The sequence below is a fragment of the Solanum lycopersicum genome, chromosome 1, assembly GCF_036512215.1.
Source record: "Solanum lycopersicum chromosome 1, SLM_r2.1".
Classification (NCBI taxonomy): domain Eukaryota; kingdom Viridiplantae; phylum Streptophyta; class Magnoliopsida; order Solanales; family Solanaceae; genus Solanum; species Solanum lycopersicum.
In genome coordinates this window covers 4,194,649-4,216,503 of record NC_090800.1, presented here as the reverse complement: position 1 = coordinate 4,216,503, position 21,855 = coordinate 4,194,649, and the positions used below count along the sequence as shown (strand labels likewise).

General features: G+C 29.6%; 3 protein-coding genes and 1 long non-coding RNA gene across 5 annotated transcripts; 2 read left to right on the top strand and 2 right to left on the bottom strand.

Moving 5' to 3' along the window:
- The first annotated feature begins 3,664 nt into the window (after positions 1–3,664).
- LOC101244023 (probable methyltransferase PMT15) lies at positions 3,665–8,259 on the top strand. Its single transcript, XM_019214080.2, has 6 exons — positions 3,665–4,417; positions 4,499–4,709; positions 4,818–5,103; positions 5,182–5,574; positions 6,502–6,579; positions 7,715–8,259. The coding sequence occupies exons 1-6, from the start codon at positions 3,719–3,721 to the stop codon at positions 7,950–7,952; spliced, it is 1,905 nt and encodes a 634-aa protein (XP_019069625.2). The 5' UTR covers positions 3,665–3,718; the 3' UTR covers positions 7,953–8,259.
- An 871-nt stretch (positions 8,260–9,130) lies between these two features.
- LOC544145 (protein 108) lies at positions 9,131–10,340 on the top strand. Its single transcript, NM_001309296.1, has 2 exons — positions 9,131–9,438; positions 10,163–10,340. The coding sequence occupies exons 1-2, from the start codon at positions 9,138–9,140 to the stop codon at positions 10,168–10,170; spliced, it is 309 nt and encodes a 102-aa protein (NP_001296225.1). The 5' UTR covers positions 9,131–9,137; the 3' UTR covers positions 10,171–10,340.
- A 559-nt stretch (positions 10,341–10,899) lies between these two features.
- Positions 10,900–12,812, bottom strand: LOC101244310 (CEN-like protein 1). The gene is made up of 4 exons (XM_004228401.5): positions 12,484–12,812; positions 12,031–12,092; positions 11,371–11,411; positions 10,900–11,263 (listed from the first exon to the last, which is right to left on the bottom strand). The coding sequence occupies exons 1-4, from the start codon at positions 12,685–12,687 to the stop codon at positions 11,043–11,045; spliced, it is 528 nt and encodes a 175-aa protein (XP_004228449.3). The 5' UTR covers positions 12,688–12,812; the 3' UTR covers positions 10,900–11,042.
- A 6,026-nt stretch (positions 12,813–18,838) lies between these two features.
- Positions 18,839–20,170, bottom strand: LOC101245085 (uncharacterized). 2 transcript variants are annotated; one of them, XR_182295.5, is made up of 2 exons: positions 19,762–20,170; positions 18,839–19,593 (listed from the first exon to the last, which is right to left on the bottom strand). It is a non-coding gene; the product is annotated as an uncharacterized lncRNA (long non-coding RNA). The 2 variants fall into 2 exon arrangements; XR_011220446.1 differs by having other exon boundaries at positions 18,839–19,617; positions 19,762–20,166.
- Between the last annotated feature and the right edge of the window lie 1,685 nt (positions 20,171–21,855).

Genomic DNA, 21,855 nt, shown 5'->3' with positions numbered 1-21,855 from the left:
GGAAATATACAATCTGTCAAAACATTATTTAATATTTCTTTCTATTAGAATGACATTATATAACGATGAGAAACGATACAAAATAATACAATACAACATAATACAACACAACACAATACAATACGATATATATCAAGCAAGTACACCATTTAGTTTTTTTTTTATAGCATGAGCGCTAACAAATATTATTACATAAATTTTAGAAAAATAATGTAAAATATACTTTAGTTTTACGTAGAGACAGAATTAACACATCATACATTTACGTGCCTTGGTACACATGGGCGTAACTACATACCTTTTAGGGTGTTCGGACACGCTTCGTCGCAAAATTATATCGTATATATAAGTAAAATATTTTATAAATTGATTAAATAATGTATTTTGAATACTCTTAACATAATAAGGTGTTGTAGTCTAGTGATTTAAGGTTTTATGAGTTCAAATCTCGCTAACAGCAACTTTAAACTCCTTTTTTCTTCAATTTTTTTTATGTATATTACGTTTTTTTCTATAAACTTTCATGTATACCCTTAACATAGTTTTTTTCCTCTTTTTTCCAAATATTAACATACTTTTTTTTCAATTTCTTTTTTTGCATATTACGTAGTTTAATTTTTAAAATTTCTAGTTCAATTTTTTTCATGTATATGACATGTTCTTTTTCAAAAATTTCATACATATTCTGTAGTTAATTTTTAAAAATTTCTAAAGGGCCTTTCATCTTTTTCCTCTTTTTTTCAAAAATATTCTTATTATTTTACGTAATTTAATTATTAAAATTTCTAGTGCACTCATTCAGTCAAAAAGAAAAAATATATTTGTGTACAATTTTTGAATATCCTTTCTGGAATTTTGGCTAGGCCACTAACGGTTTTCTGCCTATAAATTTGCTACTAACTCTGAATAACGAAGAATTTTTTGAAAATTTCAAGTTTTTAATTTATCTACTTCGTAATCAAAAGGGTAAAATTATAAACTCACTCTATTAATTAATATTTTCTTAATAAATGTGTCAATTAAAAATTGGATAAATAATTAGAGATAGAGGATGAGAGTAATAGTTACTTTACTCTTATTGTGATTTTCACTTTTATTGTTTGTACACCACATAATATCCGGCATGTACACGCATTTGCATGTCCTCATTTTAGTTTTGAATTATAATTATTTTGAACTTCCTTTCGTTGTTTTTGAGCGAAAATTATTTTTTTAAAGCTAAAATTAACTAATAAAATTTATGGTATTCCACATTTCATTATTAAGACTAGAATTTTACTAATGATATGCTTTTAATATTGCTCATTGCTAAATATTCTAGCACAATATCAAAAATAGATTAATTTTTTAAATTCTATTAGTGCCAAAATAAATTAAAATATAAGAAGCAATATATATTATTTGAAAGTCACCTAAAAATAACATATGTTATTTAAAAATAATGTAAAAAGTAATGTTATAAGTTACAATAATTGATAACTATTTAATACATACAAAAAAATTAATTTACAATCCAAATTTTATTTATGACATATTAGTTGAAAAAGGAAAAAATTACATATATTGAATTTCTAGTTTCTAGATGAGCACTCAAGTATGTCCTTATGATCAATAAAATTGAACGGTATCTTTAAATTTAGATAATTTTTATATTATAATCACTTCTAATAATGCAGTCCCCTACCAAAGGAATTAAGAATTGATTTGCAATATTATAATCGCTCAAAAAGGAGACTGAAATATGCATTTAGGCACAACCATGTATGATTCATAGCCCTTATCAATGATTTCATTGCATAAGTTCCGGCAGGCAAACCTAATGGATTTTGTGCTAGGAATTTACAAGTCACAAACATATCAAATAAGTTAACATACAATCTCCACTATTTTTAATATGATATATATAGTGTATATCTAAATGAAATAAAATAGTTGTTACATTATTTGTTTAACTTTGCTATAAACCCGACCACCTAATTGAATACAATTGAAAATTTTGATTTATTCCCTAACATTGATCATGCTGTTATTTTTATTAAACTAAAAACACTACTTCCCTCTCAATAAGACTGAGATTGAATATATCCCCAACTTAAGGCTGAGTTGACAATATAACAATTCATATAATCAAACATAACACATTAGCATACATTTATAAAAATTATTATACGTCACACAATACTACAAGTGTTTAAATATTAGGTAACTTTTTATTGATTGTAGTTTTGAAAAGTTTTTTTAATTGAGTCAATTATTACATTAACTATTAAAATTATTCTAGAAATAGTAAATATTTTAAAAATAAAATTAAGACTCCACTTAATGACTATGATTAGAGTTTTATTTTGTGACATCCTAACTTGGGGAAAATATTCCACATTGACGAAAATACGTTAGAGATATTAGATATACGATTCATATGTGTCTAGAAAAATTATTAAACTTTGTGTTGTATCTATTGAATTACTCAACTTAAATATTTGAACCAATAAAATCACCCAACGAAACTTATCATGAATCAAATATATCACATTATTTTATCAATACACATGCAATTAGACTCATTCACAATCCTACCCATTAACCAAAAACTCCAAAACCAATTAAATGATTATTTCTCCCTTAACTAAAGGTCTCAGGTTCGATTCATGAATAAAATAATTTTTTAACAGAAAACAGTTCCCTCCAAATAAAAAAAGCAGATATCGAACACTAAAAAATAATTAAAAAACCCTAAAATTTTTAGAGTCTACATACTCCTAAATTCATTCCTTCCAATTCTCATTCTCCCTTTCTCTCCCTCCCTTATTTTTCACTTCTAAAAAATTGTTCTTTGACTACTTCTTCCTAATTCTAGTTCTTTAGTTATTTTAGTTTCTTTCATATTATAATAGGTCAAAGCAAAAAAAAAAAATGAAGTAAAATACTGAAAATCCACTAGCTTTGAAACATAAAACAATCCAATTAAGAAAAAAAATAAAAAAAATAATCCATTTCGATTTTCCAAAAAAATATTTTTTCTTTAAAGTTTTGAGTTGAGTGATTGAACTGGTACGTCTAAATTTTGACTTTCCTATATAAATTCTCAAAGTTGACTCATCTTTTCAGTATTAACTCAAACTTTTCCATATTTCTTAAAAGGCATAATACACATATTGGACCTTAAATTTGATTTTAAATTTTAACTTTGACCTCTAATTTTCATAATGCACAAAAACACACTTTAGCTATCCAACTTTTAAATAAATAAACACATGAGTCCTACATGACCACAATACACGTAATACACCACGTAGGACAAAAAATGACATGTAGGATATGCGTGTCTATTTGTTCAACTTTATATAAGTTTAAGTGTCCATTTGTGCACATTCAAAGTTGAATGACATAAATGTGATTTGAAACCAAGTTAAATGACAGTATTATGCCTTCTTAAAACTCCGCGCTCAAGTCAAACTAAAGTATTATCATTTATTATATCCCTCTTAACCTAACAAACATTTGTAACCAACATTTCTCCCTCCATTCCATTTTCCTTGGCAACTACCAATGCAGTTATACATAATTCAATTTGTTAACTCAAATTTTCCCTATTTTTTAGAACTTCATAACAAACACTCAATTCTCTTTGTGTGGATAAGCTATATTCTCATTGATTTCGTATATAACTCGTACTTCATTCAGTAACTTAAAGAGTTTAATCTTTCAATTTTCTCTCATGGCTGGTCCTAAAACGCCTCCCTACTATAGCCCAACGTACAAGAAGAATGGAGCAAACTACCCGTCTTCACCTCATTCGATACGTATCAATGTATATACATTGGCTATCGCGTTTACTATCCTCTGTTCTATGTCGTATTTGATAGGCAGAGGATCCATTTCTACCTCCCCTGTTTCTAACGCTTCTTCTTCCGTCCCCTGCATTCCGTTAAAAATCACTTCTTCAACCTCTGGAGTATACAAAAATTCTTCCTCTGGTGACGAGGAAGGGGAAGGCGCGGTATCTGATGATGTGAAACTTTATCCACCATGTGACTTCAAATATAGTGAGTATACGCCTTGTGAAGATCCTCAACGATCGTTGAAATTCAAGAGGGATCGATTGATATACAGGGAGAGGCATTGTCCTGACAAGACTCAGTTGTTAAAGTGTCGTGTACCAGCGCCTTATGGTTATAAGAAGCCGTTTAAATGGCCTAAGAGTAGGGATTTGGCGTGGTACGCCAATGTACCTCACAAGGAGTTGACGGTGGAGAAGGCCGTTCAAAATTGGATTCGTAAAGAAGGAGATAAGTTTAGGTTCCCTGGTGGAGGGACTATGTTTCCTAATGGTGCCGATGCATACGTTGATGACATTGATAAGTTGATAAATCTTAAAGATGGTTCCATTAGGACAGCCATTGACACGGGTTGTGGGGTAATTTTACCATCTTTATCTGTTACAGGATCGCGTTTTTTACATGTTTGTTATAAAGTAATCACGATGTGAACTATGCAGGTGGCGAGTTGGGGAGCTTATCTTCTATCGCGAGACATTCTAGCAATGTCATTTGCACCTAGAGATACACATGAAGCACAAGTTCAATTTGCTCTTGAGCGAGGCGTTCCTGCATTGATTGGCGTGCTCGCGTCTAAGAGGCTTCCCTATCCATCTAGAGCTTTCGATATGGCTCATTGCTCTCGTTGCCTTATCCCTTGGGACCTATATGGTGCGTATAATCAAGTAAATGAAAATGTGTTATCTCTTAGATACAAATTTTGTTTTCTTATATGTTATGTTTAGATATTGGTGTGTGGTGTATATATATATATATCAGATGGCGCGTACTTAATGGAAGTCGATAGAGTTTTGAGGCCCGGTGGATATTGGATACTCTCCGGTCCACCAATTCGTTGGAGGAAATATTTCAAAGGATGGGAAAGAACTAAAGATGATCTTAACGGTGAGCAAACCCGAATTGAAGAGGTAGCTAAGAAACTCTGCTGGAAAAAATTCGTCGAAAAGGATGACATAGCAATATGGCAAAAGCCCTACAATCATTTCCAATGCAAAGAACAAAAGAAGCAACTAATGTGTTCTGTCCAAGATTATGATAAAGCATGGTTTGTCCCTCCGTTTCATTTTACTTGACGATGTTTGAATCATATGATCTTAATTTAAGTTGTATACGTTATGTTTAGGTATACGGAGCTTGAAACGTGTATAACTCCCTTGCCCGAAGTGACAAGTGAAGAAGATGTGGCTGGTGGACAATTGGAGAAATGGCCTAAAAGATTAAACGCGATACCACCAAGGATAAGCAGTGGAAGTGTGAAAGGGGTTACGGCTGGATCATTCGAAAAAGACTCACAGCTATGGCGAAAAAGAGTTAGTTATTACAAGAGCATAGACAACAAACTTAATCAACCAGGGAGATTTAGAAATCTATTAGATATGAATGCTAACCTTGGTGGTTTTGCTGCTAGTTGGGTTGATGATCCTGTTTGGGTAATGAATATTGTGCCTGCTGAAGCAGAGGTCAATACACTTGGTGTCATATATGAAAGAGGGTTGATTGGAACATATCAAAGCTGGTAAGAAATTCACTCCCCCCCCCCCCCCCCGCGACACACCCTCCGTTCAAATTTTTAAGTAAATAAAAGTGTGCTCTGTGTCACGTGTCCTCAAACCTTTATGATTTCATGGCGAACATGTATACATCTTTGAACTTCTCATTTGGTGATATCCTAGGGTTTGTTGTTTTCGTTTTCTAGGTCATATATTAACCTAGTCAGGAAGTGGAGTTGGTTAGGTGATGGTATATCTTTTATGTCACCGTACCACATAGTCCACAATGTCTTACACTGCATTGGATCTGTCAGGGTTGAATCCCCTTTTTTGAGCGATCGCTTTTGCCTGTTGGTTGAATGTCTTGTTGTGTCGTGTCTAATTTGGTAGGGTGTCACTTTGCTTCCTTTATACTCCACTTTATACTCGTTGGAGGCGAGAAACTTTTGTTCCCTTCTCCTTTCTACTGTCCTAAGGTTGTTTTAGAGGAGCAAGTTTACCTTCAGTGGAGAAGGGAAATTTCAATTGATAAACGGTTTTCCACGAGCTAGGACGTGGAAATAAAATAAAACCCTATGTTCCAATTGACTAGCCTATTAAACCTATTTCGAGAGTTAGAAGTTTGGATTGTCACTCAACTTTGGGGAATTGACCATCATAGTCACTCAACTTAATTTATCTTTCAAAACTCACTCAACTTTGACAAGTTAGCTTCCATAATCATATCATTATTTTCAAAAAAGAACATATTTTTTGGTACCTAATCAACGGCGTGATAACTATAAATTTTAGATGAAAATATTTCATGGTCATATCACTACATCAAAAATGATTTTTAACGTCAATTAACACTTTTTATATGGTAAAAACTTAATTCTTTATTAATGTATCTATTTATAATCACTGAAAGCTATTTTTATCGTAATGCGTATTTACCATGAATTTTGTTGCAGGTGTGAAGCTATGTCAACTTACCCAAGAACATATGATCTTCTTCATGCTGATTCAATATTTACTATGTACAAAGAGAGGTAAATTCTATCAATCATTTTAAATTTTATATTCTCTTCGTTTCTATTTATGTGAAAATGTGCTATTTTGAGGGTCGAACACATTTTCTCAAATTTCCTTAAATATTTTGAATGACTTATAGTACTTATCAAATATAAAATAACTCATAAAATTTTCTTATAACATATTTGAAAAATTTATACAAAAATTCATAATCAAAATTAAGTCTTTTAACCATCGTACTCTAAACCCCTTCACAAAAGTTAGAATAGACATTGTTCTTTTACTTTTATTTCCCTTCACATATTTTTTCGATTTTTTTTTAAAAAAAAATATATATTGTCCAACATAAAATATTATATATCAGATAGCCCAATACACCCTATGTAACATTATACCTAGAGGAAAACACTATACATAATGGGTCAACTCTACAAAAAAATGTCTAATAATATATAAAAGATGCTTATAAACAAACATAGGCTAAACTATCCTTTTTATACGTTATCCGTTTCTATAAATAGTTGGTCAATTATACTTGTCATTTTACAAAATCAATGCATAAATTATTATACTGTTCTTTTTTACCCTTGTGAGTTACTCCTTTTTACTTTGCACTTATATAAGAAATGATGTAACTTTACTCTTCTACCCTTATTTAATGCTTTCTTAAGTCAATTTTATTAATAAATGAAAAGATTAATTAACTACTCTATCAAGGATATAATAGGCAAAATATGATAATTTATGCATAAATTTTATAAAATGACAAGTATTATGGTCCAACTAGTTATAGAAAAGATTCACATATAAAATAGAGGGAGTATTAGCCTTAAAATATACATTTCACCAACTTAGAAAAGCTAAATAAATTATTTATGTTCATTGGTTAAATTAATTAATCAAAATAAACTAATTCATATTAATTGATTGAAAACCTGAGTTTCAAAAAAATTAAACAAGGGTAGAATAGTAAAATTCTAAAATAGTGACGTAAAAATAGGAATGGATGGAGTATTTTTTTAATATGACTACATCAATGCACATACTTTTGCGTAATATTTTCTAATATGTATTGAATTCCCTTGCTGAAAATCCTGATTCCGCTATATGATTGACCTTTTTCATGATATACTTGTCCATTTTGATATGTAGATGTGACATGGATGACATATTACTAGAAATGGATAGAATATTAAGGCCAGAAGGAAGTATAATTATACGTGAGGATGTAGATATATTAGTTGAAGTAAAGAGGATTGTAGATGGGCTAAATTGGGAGAGTTTGATTGTGGATCATGAAGATGGCCCAATGGAAAGAGAAAAGCTTCTATTTGGTGTGAAGACATATTGGACAGCACCAGCAAACACCACCACAAGCCCAAGGATCTAATTTTGTAACGACGTGAACAACAACAACGTATTCAGTATAATTTCACGATTGAGGTTCGAGAAGAATCTAAGTTTATAGCACGTCAATAACAATAACATATTCAGTATAATTTCACGACTGAGGTCTGGATCTAGTTTTGTGAAATTAACAATTTTCTATCTTCTTTTTTTTGTTTTTGGAGTAAAGTAATTGAAGGAATTTTGATTTAGGCATTTTACTCTTGTGACTAAATTTTGTATAGTAGTTTGTCAAAACTTTTGTGAACAAATTCTATTTGTCTTGATATGACTAATGGATTTTTGTTTTATGTCTTGAAAGTGCCTTTTGAATTCTTTATCATATTTTTTCTTTTTTTATACTGTTTTTTTTCTTATTAATAATAATAATAATAATAATAATATATCAAGCAATATGAACAATTTATGTCAGGTGAGCCACAAAATGAATTATAGAAGAAAATTAATTTACACTACAGCAAAAATCATCGCTAGCGGTAATTAAAAATTAATTGTCGCTAAATTTATATTTTTAGCGGCAATTATCACTCTTTTTATATGTCCGTAAAGCCTTTAGAACTAATGTCTGTAAAGACTTTAGTACTTTTTGTTACTGTCAACTTTTAATGCCGCTAAAAGTTGTTTTTATTATAGTTTTAACTCCCCATAAGATGGTATAAAAATAGGAAAAAAATTATATGGTTAAAAAAACATATACTAGTTAATTAGTCATTATAGCTATAGTTTTTGTTAATTACCACTCGCAACCAACGTTCAATGATTATTATGTGGGTTGGGGTTTCGAGTTTGTATAATTCACAAGTTTCTATATACTTTCAGAATTTGTATAGCTGTCTAAAGATCAAATTCTTGTGTTAGTATAAATTTATTATTTATACAAAAATAACTCAATTATACAAACGACACAGCTTAAACTCTAGCTACAACATGTAAATATGCAAACTATAGCCATAGAGCATAATTAAGTTTATTATATCGACTATTTGCGGATATTCCATATAATATATTAAAAAAATGCAAGAAAGCTGATTGTCAATATCTTTAATTAGGTCATTCACACAAAGGGTGCTCTCATCTTATAAACACCTCTATATATACACTTCCATTTTCTTTCAACAATGATTCATAAGTTATACAAACAACTCATATATAAATTCAAATAACAATCATGGCATCTGTGAAGTCGTCGTCGTCGTCATCATCATCATCATTTATTTCCTTGTTGTTGTTGATTTTGCTTGTGATTGTACTGCAAAGCCAAGTTATCGAGTGTCAACCTCAACAGTCATGCACCGCGTCACTTACTGGCCTGAACGTCTGCGCCCCATTCCTGGTCCCAGGCTCACCTACTGCAAGTACGGAGTGTTGCAATGCAGTACAGTCGATTAATCATGACTGTATGTGCAACACTATGCGCATTGCAGCTCAAATTCCAGCTCAGTGCAACCTCCCTCCACTCTCTTGTTCTGGTTAGGCCTCTTATTAAAATATAATTTTAAAGATACTAAATTTGCTTGAAAGAGCAAATCTGTATCAAATTTAGGATAACTTTTAGTAATCACATAGCTTTTAATATGAAATTACAATCTATTCCTGTCTGGTTTTTAGTTATAATAATCCCTTAAAAAGTAATGTATCGGATACATTAATATGTAGCTCAAATACATTAAACAGTAACTTGTACATATTATAACATAAATCCGTTACATTGATATGTAGCTCAGATACATTAAAGAGTATCTTGGATATATTATAACATAAATCGGATACATAATATGTCTCTCATACACATTAAAAACTAGCTCGGATACATAATATGTAGCTCAGATACATTAAAAACTAGCTCGGATACATATTACGTAGCTCCGGTACATTAAAAAACTAGCTCGGATACATATTACGTAGCTCCGATACATTAAAAACTAGCTCGAGTACATATTATGTAACTCGAATACATTAAAAAATGACTCGAATACATTACAAAATAAACCGGATACATAATATGTAGCTCGTATACATTGAATATTGGCTCGAATATATTAAAGAAATAAAAGATTTTAGAGGTTTTGTAAAAAAGCAGGAGATATATATTGAAAATAAGGATAACATAAAACGTGTATTTGAGTAATTTTTTCCTCAAATTTATTATATTATTAGGATGATTTACTCACTGGTTTTTATTTTTTGTTGCAGCAAATTGAGTTTGAGATCAGTGGCCAGCAAGTTTACATCTGCTACATGAGCAAATTAAATAATATCGTAACAATAAATTAAAGTTGTCTTTTTTTTTTTTTGGTTATGCAACAGACCAAGGGGGTCATGAGAAAAGAGTTTGTACTATCATATGATTATCAATAAAAAAAATTATGAGACTTTGTTAATTTTCTATTAATTATTTCAAGCTCAAATATTGGAAGATTGAGACACTAACGTTATAAATTAGCTTAATCTATGCTAACGATGAATATAACTTAAATTTAATTTTTAAAAAAGGCAGTTCGAATGCACCAATAGAACTCTCCGATATTAAGATATGATATCTGGGCATAACTCAACCTCAAAAGCTAGCTCACGAGGAGAGATTTGTCCAAATCTATATAAAAAAAACTCAATTCGCATCCCTCTACCGAAATTGAAATAGGATTTTTTTTTGTCATATATTAGTTTCAATTTATGTAGCCCATTTGGAATTTTGAGAGCTGCTCAAATTTTCTTTTTGACGGAAATTTCTTTATACGTCTTTTAACCATTTTAAATTGTTAAATATAGTAATTTTTCACGCAGTTTTCAAATATATATAAATTTTATTTTAAAAAATTTAAAGATTTTATATCAAAATTTAAAAAAATTAAATCTTGAAATCTTAACTATATCCGATAAATTAGGGACATGAAAAATAATATTTTACAAGTAATAGATGAGAAATATACTTATACACACATATATTGCTTGACATTGCTTACGAAAAATTCTGCGTTACGCTACAATTAGGTGTCACTTTGCATTAGTGCACATACACACTTATTCAATTTACATAATTTTATTTTAATTTATTGATGTTGATGAAGTACGTTCATCTTCTTCTAGCAGCAGTTTCTCTTTGTGCATTAAAGTATACAGCAGCAACAGGGGAACCCAATCCATTTTCTACCGCAAATTTTCGAGCGTTGAAATGATCTCTTGTTACTGGTGGTTTCACTGTCTGTCTTCCTCTATTTTGCTTATATAATATGAACACGTATCGATGAATTCCAATCACTGGTTTTGGACTCTCGTAGCTCACTATCTCTTTTCCTGTATAAATTTAACGTATTACTACATATCTAATCATTTGTTAACGATATAATTAAGTAAATAAAATGTTAACGGAAAAGTTAAAAGTTAATTTGCTTATTTTTTACCAAAAGAAGCATCAGTTGAACCAGGAATATCTGTCACAATCCTGAAAAAACAAAACCAAATTTAATTTCCATGCAAATATGATTACCCTTTGAGAGAAGTAGTGGAAACACTATCAAATTTGGCGTAAACGGTTCGGTTTCATTTTCGAACTATTAATAGTTTTAAAAATACTTATTTATATGATTAAATAAACTTAAAAATACACTCTTGTTATTAGAGGTAGAGTCAGGATTTTCAATAAGGGGATTCAAAATCTGCAGAAATAGACACATGCAGTAGCCGAAGGAGGTCCGACATCTACTATATATACATATAAAATTATTTTAACCATGTATAAACAATATAATTTTTCGCCGAAAGGGGTTCGGATGAATTCCCTTTGTACAAGTGGCTCCGCCCCCCGTTATTGTAACATGAGTGAAGTACGTCCCTAAATTCTTATCAGAATGTTTTTAGCAATTCTCTCAGTTTTTTATGAAAAGATTTATGTTCCTACAAAAATTTGAGACCACTTGCTATATCAAGTGACGGATCATAAGTGTATCAGGACTGTATTTAAGTTTAATTAATCAAGTAAAAATATATTTTTAAGACTTTTAATAATTAAGAAATTAAACTACGTAAATTCAATTTTTTTTATCAACAATTAATATACTTACCAGTGGAGGTGTTCCCTTAAGTAAGGATCACTAGGACCTGGAACATCTGGATCAGTCATGATCTTTTCCAAACAAAAGAAATAAAACAACATAGTTAGAAGGAAAAAAAAAAAAGAAGAAGATAATCTAAAAATGAAACCAGAGTAAGTTGCAATTCTTCAACTATCAATATATATGATAAAAAAAAATATTTTGAAATGTTTGATCAAAATATAAATATTTCTTATTTTTCAATTTAATCGTCATATTTTTCTTTTTAATCCGTCTTAAAAAGACGGTCTCTTTTCTATATTTAATAAGTTCTTTAAATTTCAACATCATACATGAAAAATCTAATTAACACAACAAGATGTGTTCAGTCAAACTAAGACGCTTAAATTAGTGAAATGACAGAGATAGTTTAATTTGAATATCAAGAAACGAAAAATATCACATAAATTAAATATAACGTACGAGTGTGTAAGCAGATCTCATGTCTTCGCCACCAATCTCGACACGAGGCTTAGAAGCAATGACAAGAGGCATGAGTTCATGACCATTAAAGACTTGTTTGGTTCCATTATATATCACATTCATTTTCACACTTGGATTGAAACTATCAACAACTTCTCCTATAACTCTTGCAACAATAAGTGGTTCAATATCCCTACAAGACATATTGTGTGTTTTTTTAGTGTAAGCTATAGAGGCAATGGAGAGATATATGTGAGATGGTTTTAACAATTTTACTTGCAAGGAGGACTTTATATACACAACACTTTGAGTGATGGCAGAGGTAGCTTTTGATGACGTATTCATCTGAACTCAATATATTTTATTTAGACTATAAAAATTTATTTGTAAAAATCTCATTAAATTGCAATTTTTTCGTATATTTCAATTTATACGATATATTTTATGCCGTCGGTTCAAAAGAGAATTGACATTTTTCTATATTTAACATTTTAATTTAGAAAAATATGACACCTGAGTGGGAATGGAGGTAGCTTTTGATAGCGTATTCATCTGAACATAATATTTTTCATGTATACTTATAAAATTGCAATAAATAATTCTTTTTTCAATAACAATTTATATGACATTTTTTTCTTTTAATGCGTTAATTCAAAAGCGAATTGATATTTTTCTATATTTAATATTTTAATATATATAAATATTTTTAAAATTCTGAATTCGCCACTCGAACGAAACAAATGATGATGGGTGGGGGAGGTTAAGTTTAGAGATTCGATGGGGAACAATTAAAAATGTGACAAATTGAAAGGTTATCTATGAATGGAAAATCGAATGTTTTTTATAACAATAAAATTTACCAATATTGGCAATTCATGACGGAAAGAGAAATCACTAGAGACGGTAGAGAGTTAATACAAATATATATATAACATTTAATTATTGGTATGGGTTGTGTTTAAATTTGAAGAAAAAATAATTCAGATTATTTATTTTCTCATCATATGAATATGTATAACATATTTATATTTATTTAAAAATTGAAGAATATCTAACTTTAAAAATCATGCAAAAAAAAAGAGTAAATAAATTAGAAGAATCTTGGTGTTATCAAATTAATACTTTGTTGGACGAAGCACACGGAAAAAAAAAACTAGTTATAGTGACAATTGAGGTCATCGATGGAATCAGATTTTTATTAAGTGATTTAAAATAAAATAATATAAATATACCAAAAAAAATGAAATAAAGAGTTAATATATATAATTTATATACAAAATATAATTTTATTTTAAATATATAATATAATTTTTCGATGAATAGAATTCGAATGAACCTCTTATGGTGTTCTGGTTCCGCCCCTAGTCAAGGCAGTGACCGTCGACTGTGAAATTGAGAATTGCAGAGATTGGTATGAGTTATGACTATTACTCGATAACCTTACCTAAGAAAGATAAATATGTGATATGTATTTAGTTTTTGCTATACACAAATATAGTTTAAATATATTCCGATATGTAGCTAAAATTAAGATTTTATAGCAAATTTATCTCTTTATCTTTTCTCTCTCCCTCCCTCGCCTCTCTATGTTTTCGCTTGTCTCTCTTCTCTCTTTGTCCCCTCTCTCTGCAATACAAATACAAATGGTAACAATCAATAATACATATAAAATAGAAATAGTCAATGATACAAATATAAATGATAATACACACATCGTAACACATAAGTACAATAAATACAACCGTAATTTGTTAGGACTTACAATAACGATACAATCTTAGTAATCGATATAAATAGTATTCGTTAATATACTTGATACAATTGATTTGCATCAACGAATTGAATGTAATAGTTTTTGATACAATTGTATCTATTGATACAATCAATTGTATTCGTGATACAATAATTATTAATCGGATATACAAATCAATAATTGTATCTCTCTCCCAAATCTCGTTTGTATCTCTCCGTCCTCTCTCAATATCGCTTGACTCTCTCCTCCTTATAATAGTAGGTTTTGATACAAACCAACTAAATAAATTGTAATTGTGATACAATTATCGATCAGATATACAGAACAACTATATCACTCTCCCAAATCTCACTTGCCTCCCCCCTTCTCCCAATCGTGCTCACTTCTCTCCTCCTTCTAACATATAGCTACATTCGTAATTAAGCAAATTATAGCTAAAGAGCCTGATTATGTTTCTAGTCTTAGCTGTTTTTGAAACTTCCTCTTATCTTTTTCTGTTTTATCAAACTTATTGCTTGACATATTCAATTTGGATTTTCGAAGTTTAAATTTTGTCATATCTTACATCGTATTTTCTTTATTTTTTTTTATTTATCATATTTTTTTAGAGTCAAACTACTTGAACTTTAACCAAAATATTAAGATGTATTTTTTCATTAAATTAATATGAAAAGAATTTCAATTTATATTATTTTTCATATAATTTTTCGTATATTTAAATTTTAAATATCAAATTATGCTAATTCACTTTTAACTCCAAAATTTAAACAAATTAATTCTCATAAAGTGAATTGTGATAAGGGTGTATTATTTATAACCTTAAAAACTCAATGCATGCACAATACTTGTGATGCCTTTAGTCCGTTGAGTTATTAGAATGAGGAATACTACTTTTTGAATTTGAAAACAATATTCTAGACAAATGGGAATTCAACTTTTTGAGTTTTGAGGTTCTTAAATTGTGTTGTGTAGAAATGAGAAATGGAGAATTAATTTTATTATGGAAGCAAAAAAAAGTACAAGTTTTATGTTACCTTTGTTAAATTTGGTAATGACAAGACATCTTATACAAATTCTTGGCCACCTTTGCTAGCTATTATTCTTTGCCTACTCTAATGAAACATGAAACTTATTTTTGGTACTGTTCAATTTTAATGCTTGATTTGACATCACTTTTTTGTTTTGTTATATTTTTAGCCATTTTTGAAATTTTCTAGATTGATTTAGCATATTTTAGATCGAACTTCTAAAATTAACTTATTTTAAAAAATATTTTTGAAGTAATGTTTTTTGGGGAAGAACACTTTATGTGTGATTAAGCAATAAAAATACTTTTGAGCATGTCTTTCGGAGAGTACATTCTATAAAGTGATTTTCAAAAGAGTGTTTTCGAGAAAAACTACAGTAAAACCTCACTAAATTACTATTTGATAATTAAATCTCTCTAAGAAAATATATTCCTCTGATCTCGATCAATGAAAAAATTATCTATTTTGATAAGATAATATATTTTCAGAAACTCCAATATACATATATGGTCTTATTAATATTATAAGTTAATATTCTTTTAAAGGTATAAATATATCAAGACAATTTAGTGAAATGTGATTCTATTGTGTTTTGATTTTCGTTAAATTTTAAATCTAGTTGAAGTTCATCTCTAACTTTTTTTTTGGATCCAAAAGTTTTGTTATTGTCTTTTTGAACTGCATCATAAAAATGTGAAGATTTTTAGATGCGATAAGTGTTTCCTTACGTGTAACTGGTTCCAAAGGTATTGTATAATCTTCAACTTCATCATCAACATTATTTTTTTATGGGATCCACAGTTTCTTCTAAGTTCTGAACCTTTGAACGTGTATCATTTTCTCCTGGGCAATCCAATAGGCTATTGACGTCAATTTTAATGCGGTAATCGAGATCATTAATCATGACCTCAAGTTCTTGAATGATTTTTTCACAAGTGGGTTCATTCAAAATTCTCAAAGATTTTATTCTTCAAAATTTTGTGGCAGTGTCAAAAATAATTTGCTATTGTCTCTTGCTAAACATTATATTTGTCGTTCAAGTCGGCATTGCAAAATTGATAGCATCCAAAATATTAATCTTTACTTGTTTAGTTTGTCTCGCTTAATAGCTTTTTAATATCCTACGATAATATCTGTTGCGATAATACATTTTGGAGGCTCTTATTATCCTAGCATCACAAGGTTGAATGTCAAAACACTCTTTAAATTAATAAACATTAATTTATTGATTAAATAATAATAACAACAATAATAATAATATTTCATGGTCTCAACTATATTAATTTAGTGAGGTTTTAATGTATTTCTTTTAGCTTACAAAAAATAGTTTTTGCTACTTGCCTAGACTACTTATTTTCTCCCATAGACTTGGTCAAGCACCATATTATTTTTTTTTTTATGAAAAAAAAATGCACGTTTGAGTTTAGACCTCCCGAAAGCTTGACCAAATAGGCTATTATAATTATAATCGCGTCAAAGTCCAAAACCGAGGTATGATTAAATGTTAAGACAATGAAATTGGAATCGAGAATCGATATACTTCAAAATCAAATCGAACCAATCAATAAACATACATGCCTAGTCTCAACTGATAATAAACACTCCAGCTTATCTTCACCATATTTCGTGCACACCAGAAGTTGACGTAACACATAAACTTCGAAGGTGTCTAGATGATAATTTTATAAGTCAAAGTGTTCAATTAATATAATAAAAATAAGTAAAAATATCTAGGTATATACCGTTAAAATTGAGTGCTTACTTACCAGATGACCAGATGAGAAGTTCTAAATGTTCCCATGTTGAGGTAATAGGGAATCTAACGAAAGGAGAAATCAGTGGCAGCAAACAGCATCGTTTTCATTCTTAGTTTTTGGAGAAACCACATTTACAAAAGTGGTAATATATTCACATAAAAGTAAGCCTTTTCAATTTTTATCGATTTAATATTTAAGATTATGAATATTGTATTTTTAAAATTATAAACTAATACCTATACCATTTATTATCGGGAAAAAAACTTCTACAGAATATCGAAAAGCTACATATGACTAATCTCAACTTGGCTAAATTAATCATTATTCTCATATAAATTTAGTCATACATGATTCTTAATTTCATACCAAAAAAGGAAAAATAGATGTATTATACAATGTAGTTTGAAAGAGTATTTTGACTAATTTAGATAACAAATGGTTGGTGCCATGCTACTACTTGTTAGTGCAAAAATATCTGTCATTTTACCTTTTGAAATTTTAATGATATTTAAGTGTTTTACCTCTTTTTATATATATATGTGTCTGTGTGTGTGTGTGACAGTATAATGGCTATTTAGGAAATTGAGGCAAAAAATGATTGATGAATTTTCCATCAGTATTCCACCAAAATCTTTAAGCCCATTTTCATAAATCATGGCAAACTAATAAATAAAATTAAATATTATAATCATACTTTAATTTAATTTTGTGATGTAGAAAATTTTTTGCCAGTCACTTCTCTCCCTCAAGTTTTCGCGCGCCACTTTCTCTCTCTCGCTCGTTTCCTCTCACTTTTATACAAACACAAGTATATAAAATATGTTTTTGTTTGTATAAAGCGAAAAAAAAATTGTATATATACATATATTTTCGTTCCCCTCTCTCCCCTCTCTTAGATCTCGCTCGCCACTCTCCCAGATCTCGCTTGCCACCCTCTCCTCTATCGCTTATACAAACAGAAACGAAATATATAAATTGTGTTTCTGTTTGTATAAAGCGAGAGAAAATTGTATATACACTTACAAATATATATGTCTTCGTCCTATACCTTATAATTATACAATACACAAATATTCCTCTGCCAATTTTCTTTTCTCTTTCTCGTTTTATATATACACATATTACACAATTGATTTGTATACAACTGCTTTCTTTTGTATATGTATAGCGAATTATACAATTGGTTTCTTTGTATATGTATAGCGAATTATACATATTTATGTTTGCTATGGAGCGCAATTATGCAAACTTTGTTATAGTATACAAATATGAATTTTGTGTTTGCTATATGTAAAAGTTGTTCTTTAACATAATACATAAACATGATCCTTAACTTCACTTCAGCTGATAATTATACCCTCTAACTTTGGGAGTGCACAAATAAACACTTAAATTTATATAAAATAAACAAGTAGACACATGTGTACTATGTGGCATAATACAACGCCACACGGAACACAAAATTATCATGTAGGACAAATGTGTCTATTTGTTCAATTTTATACAAATTTAAATGTCTATTTGTACATATCAAAAGTTAAAGGTCAAAGTTATCGGTTAAAGTCAGTTAAGAGTTGTTTGTAACGACTAGTTTGCACGTTATTCTTTAGGTATAATTTGTCAGTGAACGATGCTATGTATTTACGCATTCAAAAACAGAAATGTATTAGCAGTGATACGTAGTAACAGCAACAACAACAACACACACAGGGTATGAGAAGGGTCGTGTGTACTTTGTGAAGGTAGCTAAAGAGATTGTTTCCGTACACCCTCAACTCAAGATAAGGTGTACTAATCAAATTAGAAGATAAAATAAATGATACACAAGCAAAGAAAACTGCTTTTTATAACTTCAATTCAATAGTCAAAGCAAATGCTAAAAATAATTCAAGAGGTATCTAACAGATGCAAATAACAAAGAGAGAATTTAGACAAAGTAAAAGAACAAAAAATAAAAGCATAATATTGATGAGATTATTTTCAACATTAAGTCCGTTGTCTCCGAGCTCTCTTCTTTGGCCTTCTATTTTCGTGAGGCACGATGACATCAAAAAATTCCACAAATCATTTTGGTTTACGATATCTAAACATGAGACTCCACATGACCAATAACTAGTCCAAAACTATAGCCTATGACTACGGATTCCCAAGTAAATCCACTTAAGAAATATGACTCGTCTTCATCTTAGTTTAATATGATATTGGGATAGGTCTTTCAAATCGGTTACCATTCAAGAAAATCGGTACTCAGCACACATAATGGTGAAAGACTCTCCGTGAAATTGTTCCTTCTCAAGTCCAACACCCTTAGACTAGCCATGCTTCTCAAGCAACTTGAAATCGAGTTACTGAAGTTGTTGTGTGATAAATCTAGAAATCCAAGCCAGCTCATGTTACAAATGGATGAAGGTAGTGGACCTGAAAGAAGTTAAATTTAAGATCAAGATACTCTAAATTGTGGTAATGAACTTGTGGTAGGTGGCTTGTTAATGAATTATGCGAAAGGTTTAGGAACCGCATAATTCATGTTGTCAAAGATCTTGGAGGTTAGAGAAAACGTCAAGCATTTCACCTGAAAAGGAGTTAGATGAAAGATCTAAACTTGTCATGAGAAGCTTCAATTTAGAGATTGTGAAAGATATACATATGGTCGCTGAAATTGAAATTGTGAAAGATATATATATGGTCGGTGAAATTGAAATACCTAATTTGTATATTAGTATATTCAAGATCCACATACCTTAAGGAGGAAGACATATTCATAGGTATAGAAGATGAGATGTTGACATCAGGGAGAGAAAGTACAACAATCTCTACTCGCATTCCATAAGACCGTTTTTGGGAAGTTTTGAAGTATTGTGTCCAATGTTTTCTAATCAAGTTGTAATCCATCCCATGTACATCAATATCTACTCGTATTCCATAAGACTGTTTTTGGGGAAAAAGTATCACAGGATAGTAATTGGAGATTTTTCATTTTCCATCTCATCCTCCATATTTTTCAAATGATAGAGAAGAAGAAATCAAACTAGCTAGGGAGATTTCAATCCAAACACTTAGCATTCAATGCCCCCCTTCCCCAAACCAAAAAAAAAAGTAATATAATGTGAACTTGAAACAAATATCTCCTATATAAATTTTTCTCAACCACATATACAAAGAACCAACTTTATCAACTTAAAGACAAAACCATATGTAACACGTTACCAAAAAAAAAAGAGTAGAGGGTAGAGTGTGTAAACATAACAACCAACTTTTATGTGTCATAAGTGTTCACAACAACTAAATCATACACCATTCCCTTCGTTCACTTTTATTTGTTATGTTATTCTTTTTGAAAGTTAATTCGATTTATTTTCAAAGTTAAATTAGATAAAAAAAATTAGATATTCAAAAATTATATGAAAAGTATTACAAATTGCAATTTTTTGCATATTAATATGATGAAAAAATACATCTTAAAACGTTAGTCAAAGTGTTTTTTTATACTTTGATTCTAAAAATAGAAATCATGACAAACAATGGTGAACGGAGGGAGTACTAACAACAACATACCGAATGTAATCCCCAAGTGGAGTCTATGGGAGAGTGCTGTGTTCGTAAAATTTATCGTAACTTAACTTGTGTAGGTAGAGATGTTATATCGAATATTACAAATTTGCCATAAGCATTAATAGTACAAGGAGGTAATTCACTACAAGAAGTCAAGTTGCCAAAATTTAATGGGCTTTTAGAAGTTGCAACCAAGAAGAAGCCCAACCCAAGTTTAACAGGAGTAAGCCCACCTGTGAGGCCTACAAAAATGCCCAAAAAAATTTATCTGTATATCTATATATAAAACATTAAATAAAGGTAATATATAGATAGATAAGGTGATGTAACACATTTCTATAATTTGATATTTCTATTTCTCCCTTTTGGATTTTTCTTGCTATTTATATTATAGGTCGAACACGATGATATAAATATAAAAAATCAAGCCAAAAAAAATTAAAAATCATCCCACAAATTAAATTGCTACATACAAAAAATTACTATATATATATATATATATATATATATATATATATATATATATATATTGATCTTGCAAAAAATATTTCTATTTCTACATGTCACAATTGGATATATAAGCTACAAGAAGGATTCAATTTTTTATTTTTCTTTTGAAAAATACTAAATGACCAAAGAATAAGGTCGTTACAAAAAATAATTAGCAACTAAAAAATATATGTGTGGAGGATTATATGCAATCATTTCTTATTCAGTAATGGACAAAGGGTATTTTAACATAGTTTAAGGATTGACCAATTAAATAACACTATTTCGAATGAAATCTACCCGTTAGTATAAGAATCTTGAAGTCCTTTAAGTACTCGCTAGAACAAGGAATTTTCATTTCTTTCAGAGTCCTAGATGAATTCCTTGAGTTTCCTCAAGAAAGGCACACAAGTCTTTTAGATGTTAATCTAATTGATTATTCTGAAAAAAATATATTATCTTTCATAATTAGCCCTTCCTGTAACTTTTTCTTTGAAAGTATCAAATCAAGTCTATCTGAAAGATCGATACAATAAAGAAATTTCTTACTCACATGAACACGCCTACAAACAAGTACAAAATAGATTTGTTGTACCCAAAACATAATTGACTTATCGACTTGATTTCGTGAGCACTTCCTAAAAAATCAATCGGTTAACAAATTATCAATAATCTAATCCTCATCCAAAGATTATTCAAGTCAAATTTCAAATACATTAGTTGATCCAAAACTAATATCATATTTTAATTATAAATGCTTTTATTAGTTGTTTCCAAAGAATAAAATGTCGTA